We start from the raw sequence: 4,672 nt of genomic DNA, 5'->3' as shown, positions 1-4,672 counted from the left end.
CAAGGGCACCAGGAGATGAGCTGGTCTTGGTAAGAAGTGGTAGTCTTTATCAGAAACTAAAGGAAAGGAAGGTAGATAGGAATTTTTTTAGATGAAAAGAAAGACGGAAGAAAGAGCTTTTTATGAATGGCCTCATTTATTTCAGTGAACTAGGAAGTGAGGTCTTTAGCTGAAAGGGGAGGGCGGAGGAGGTGTGGGAGGCTTAAGGAGATAGAGTAATAGGGCATCCATCAGCAGGAAGAGAACACTGGAGGTTAAACACTAAGATCAGTCACCTGATTTCCTCCAACTTCCTTTGGCAATATGTGAATCAAAGTGCAGGAGTTGGATGGTGGGCCAAATCCAGGCTTGGAGTTTGGTGATAGCCCAAGGGGAGGGCAAGGAATTTGAGAGTAAAATATAATGCAGACCAGAGTTAGATCTGATTACTTTAGAGTTGAGATTGAAAAGTAAGGAAAGTAATGGCCTGAGAAGGTTTTGCTTAGTGACTAATCCAAGCTGAGGTGGAGGGGAGGGTCATGGGATCTGAGGATTTGGAGGTGTTGGGAGGTTAGGGTGTTGGACAGAGCATTGTCATCCATGCTGAAGTCTCTAATGTAAGGAAAGGTTAGGGGAGGAAGGGGAGACAGTGAGGTATTGGAATGACCTGAGGTAGATAGATCACAATGAATACTCAATCAACAACCATTTATTAAGTACTTACTGTATGACAGGCATTGTGACAGGTGCTGGGGGTACAATACAAAAAGGGGGAGGAATCCCTTTTAAAGAGTGAAAAATGTTAATAGAATGAATTTTAAACAATAGGTTTCTGAGTGATGGTGGCAAAGGGAATCTAGAATTGGGAGTGATGAGCAAAGAAGATCCCAACTCTCCTTTTTGTTGGGGCTTGTGAGAGAAGGTATAGCCAGGGCAAAAGAGAAGGGTCAAGGATGCAGCGTCACTTGGGGGGAGCAAGGTTTCTGTCAGTACAAGTTGGGGGAAGGAGTATGAAAGGAAGAGATCCAGAATTTGTGATAGAATGGGAATTCCAGAGGCACAATGGCAGGTCTGGGCAGAATTAGAATGGGATGGGTATGGTAGGGTTGAGGAAGATGGTGATGATGGAAGAAGGGTTGGGGGTTGGGGATAATTTTACTCCTAGGTAGTCAATGATTAAACAATATAGGGATAAGGTGTTTGCTAATCACAGGTAAATAGTGGATAGTAGATGAATTGGAACATTCCCAGTCTTCATGAAGTAGTATCATAGGACCAAGGCCTGATTTAGTGTTGGTGGCAGATCTGGAAGGGACACCCACTGTATGGGGATGTTTGCTGAATACTTTGGGTGGGAGGTAGAGCAGTGAAGTGTTGCAGGGATGGAGGTGGGGGGGAGGGGAGGATATGGACTCCTTTGTCCCTTTGTCTTCCATGAGTTCTCTGTATCCTGCTCCCCCCACCCCCACCATTTCTACTTTGTTGCTTATTCTACAAGATTAGGAAGGTGGGTCCCATGACTCATTCATTAGTTAGAGGGGTAACATACCACTCCCTGCATTATGTGCCCAGGCCCCTACTCTTCCTGGAAAAGAGGAAGGAAGCATTTATTCATTGCCTTCTATGTGCCACACTAAGTGCTAAGTGATTTACAACTATTCCATTTGATCCTCACAACAGTTGTGAGATAGGTGGTATCATCCCCATTTTACAGTTGAGGGACCTGAGCCTGAGGGTGAATTACCTGCTAAAGCCAAACAGTTAGGATGCATTGGAGGCAGGGTTTGATTTGAGTTGCAAGCTTAGCACTCTGTCTACTGTACTACCCAGCCCCATTTACTCCCAAGGCCGCACAAGTCATAAGTGTCAGAGACAGGATTTGAACCTTCTAACTCCAGGCCCAGGATCCTTTCTGCTATATCAGGTTTTTTCATGGAGTTTCTCTTGTTTTCCTTGGCTTGTACTAAATCTTTTCCTTCTTTTCCTCACTACCCCTGTGCCCAGATCATAGGGGTCATCCCTGTGGCCGTGAACTGAATTGAACTGACTTGACAGGCAATTTGTTCCACCCCCTCCCCCACACCAAGAAGCAGGAGGGTATGCCCAAGACACCCCACACCAAGAAGCAGGAGGGTATGCCCAAGACACAAACGCCAATCACCCTGATTTTGGTAAGTGCTAAAACATGTTTATTTCACAAGGGATGATGCAACAGCTAATAAGAAAGAGTCCAACTCTACCCTGAATGCCCCACTTGGCAATTCAGGTCTCCTACAGGGATGCAATTCCTGGGGCGGGGAAAACAGAGCAAAGAGGATGGAGAGGTGGGGAAGTGGGTACTAAGGGGTCCTGCCAAGTCTGAGGCTGTCATAGGCTTTCTCCACATTAACAGGTGCCACAGACAGGACTCGTGCTTCTGTCTGGCAAAATGTGGCCTTGGGTAGGGAGGCTTTGCCTACCCAAACCCTTCATCAGGTGTCCTTGTCCCAAGTCAGGTGAAAAGAAACTCAGCGGCACTTAGACCTACACATCCTGAACACACACACACACACACACACACACACACACACACACACACACACACACACACCCTGGCAGGCATACACACACAAGCACACACACACACACACACATATATATTAACTTTAATTTATAAGTGTACCCTAACCAGAGGGCATCAGAAAAATTATTACTCCTAAGACAGGAAATCACTGCCTTCTCCATCCTCAGCAGAGTTTGGGATGGAAGTGTAGACACAGGCATAAAATAGCTTGAGTGTGCATAGCCCCGTCATCCCATGGCCTCCTTAGGGGGCTGCTGTATAGACCCCAGCCCCAGGGTTCTGAGCACCAGATCCTGAGGTGACTGAGGGCACATGGCAAACTAGGGCTGTGCTGAACCAGGGCTCCTCTCTCAGGGTGGGGGTGTCGAGCTGCTTTTCTGTCCTTTTTCTCCAGAACATATGGGAACACTCTGCCGGAGTTACTGCTTGGCAGACCTCCACACATGGAGCATTGCAGTCTGATTGCCTATAGGTAACTGAGACCCAGTGATGAGGGCTTTTCTCCTTCTCCAGCACAAGTTAGGAAAAGAAATATCTTTTCTCAGGGGTGGCTAGGTGGCGCAGTGAGTAAAGTGCTGGCCCCGGATTCAGGAGGACCTGAGTTCGGTTCTGACCTCAGACACTTAACACCCACACGAAAAAACTAGCCATGTGACCTTGGGCAAGTTACTCAACCCCAATTGCCCTGCCAAACAAAAACCCCTTTTCTCATCTGCTACCAGCTGGCTAAAAAATGCCCCAAGAAACAAGGGGAGGTCCAACTGGGCAGTACCCACATGGCAAGCATTTACCCTGTAAGCTCCCAGAACCCCTGGCTTTTTTCTGGCCATGTACTTGGGGCTAGGTCATAGTGAATGGCCAAGTGTCTGGTAGGGCTCTGGAAACAGCCATCAGAATGGGCCATAGATAGCATTTGGGAGGGCTTTGTAAAGTAGGAACATTCAGGACCAAGGCCAGCTGAAGGCCCTGGTTGCTTCGCTAGGGTGGGGACCAGGAGTAACAGATTAGGGATCTTCTTCCAGAGAGGCTGAGGGGCAGGGGCCAAATCTGCCTACCATATTCACAGAGAGAGGTGGAATTTAGCTCCTACAGCAAAGTACTAAAAAGAAAAGTGACAGAAGCAATTGGTCCAAAGGAAAGAATGTTCTTTGTCTCTTTAGACTGGGATTTTTTTTTCCACGTGTGTATGGGTGTGTGTGAGTGTGTGCATGTGTGTGTGTGCTGGTAGAAAAGGGAGAAAAGAGGAGAAATAATGGGTTGATGGGGCAGTTTCTTTTCTTTGAATTATCAGCATTCCTGGCCATACACACAGCAGCAGTTTCCCTAGAGCTGAGAGTAAGGATGCTTTCCAGGATCAAGGGTGAGATGCCCCAGTGAGTGATTCTGAGCAACTCCGTTTGAGGATTGTCTGACCCAGGTGGGCCCCCTCAGAAAGAAGCTTCAATGTTTGATGAGACTCTGAGAAGGAGGCAGAATGAGGGGGGCATGGATACCCCCCATCTATGAGAGATGGATTGGCCCCTTAGGAGACCCCAGAAGGCCAATGAAGTCCCTGCATGGCTCTTGATTTCTCTCCCAGGCTCTGGAAGAGAGCACAGGGGAGCCAAGGCAGGTTCCGGAGGGCAGGGCTCCCCAGCTTCTCTGGCTCTACTTTATGAAGTTTTTAATTGTCCACCTTTGCCCGGTGCAGCTGCGGAGAATAAGGTCGATGCTGGGCCGGCTCTCAACTTCAAGGCAGCGGCCCGTCCCCTTATTCATGATTGCTCCATTCTGCAGAGAGAGAGAGATGCACAGACATACACAGACCAAGAGAGAAAGGGAGAGGAGAGGAAGGAAGAAACAGAAGAGGCAGGGAGAGAGAAACAGAAACAGGGAGGTAGAGAGACACAGAGAGAGAAGAGAGAAGAGCGGGAGGGAGAGAGAAAGAGAGACAGAGAGAGACAGAGAGGAGGGAGAAGAGGAGGAAGAGGAGGAGAAAGAGGAGGAGAAGAAGGAGAGGAAGGGAGAGACAAGGGGAAGAGGGAGAAAGAAGAAGAAGAAGAAGAAGAAGAAGAAGAAGAAGAAGAAGAAGAAGAAGAAGAAGAAGAAGAAGAAGAAGAAGAAGAAGAAGAAGAAGAAGAAGAAGAAGAA

At 47.8% G+C, this 4,672-nt stretch overlaps 1 protein-coding gene across 1 annotated transcript in view; it reads right to left on the bottom strand.

The window, feature by feature from the left end:
- Positions 1-3,078: 3,078 nt before the first annotated feature.
- The window catches only part of GALNT17 (polypeptide N-acetylgalactosaminyltransferase 17), a 429,974-nt gene continuing 428,380 nt past the window's right edge, over positions 3,079-4,672 (bottom strand). The window contains exon 11 of the mRNA XM_069089547.1: positions 3,079-4,312. Within this exon, the coding sequence (XP_068945648.1) occupies positions 4,190-4,312 (123 nt within the window). The 3' untranslated portion in view covers positions 3,079-4,189. The remainder of the gene's footprint in view (positions 4,313-4,672) is intronic.

The sequence above is a fragment of the Petaurus breviceps genome, unplaced genomic scaffold (assembly GCF_028583685.1).
Source record: "Petaurus breviceps papuanus isolate PSGF00001 unplaced genomic scaffold, PetGlider_PUasm1.0 186, whole genome shotgun sequence".
In the NCBI taxonomy this organism is placed as follows: domain Eukaryota; kingdom Metazoa; phylum Chordata; class Mammalia; order Diprotodontia; family Petauridae; genus Petaurus; species Petaurus breviceps.
The sequence above is the reverse complement of the archived record's forward strand: the minus strand, read 5'-3'. Positions and strand labels throughout refer to the sequence as shown.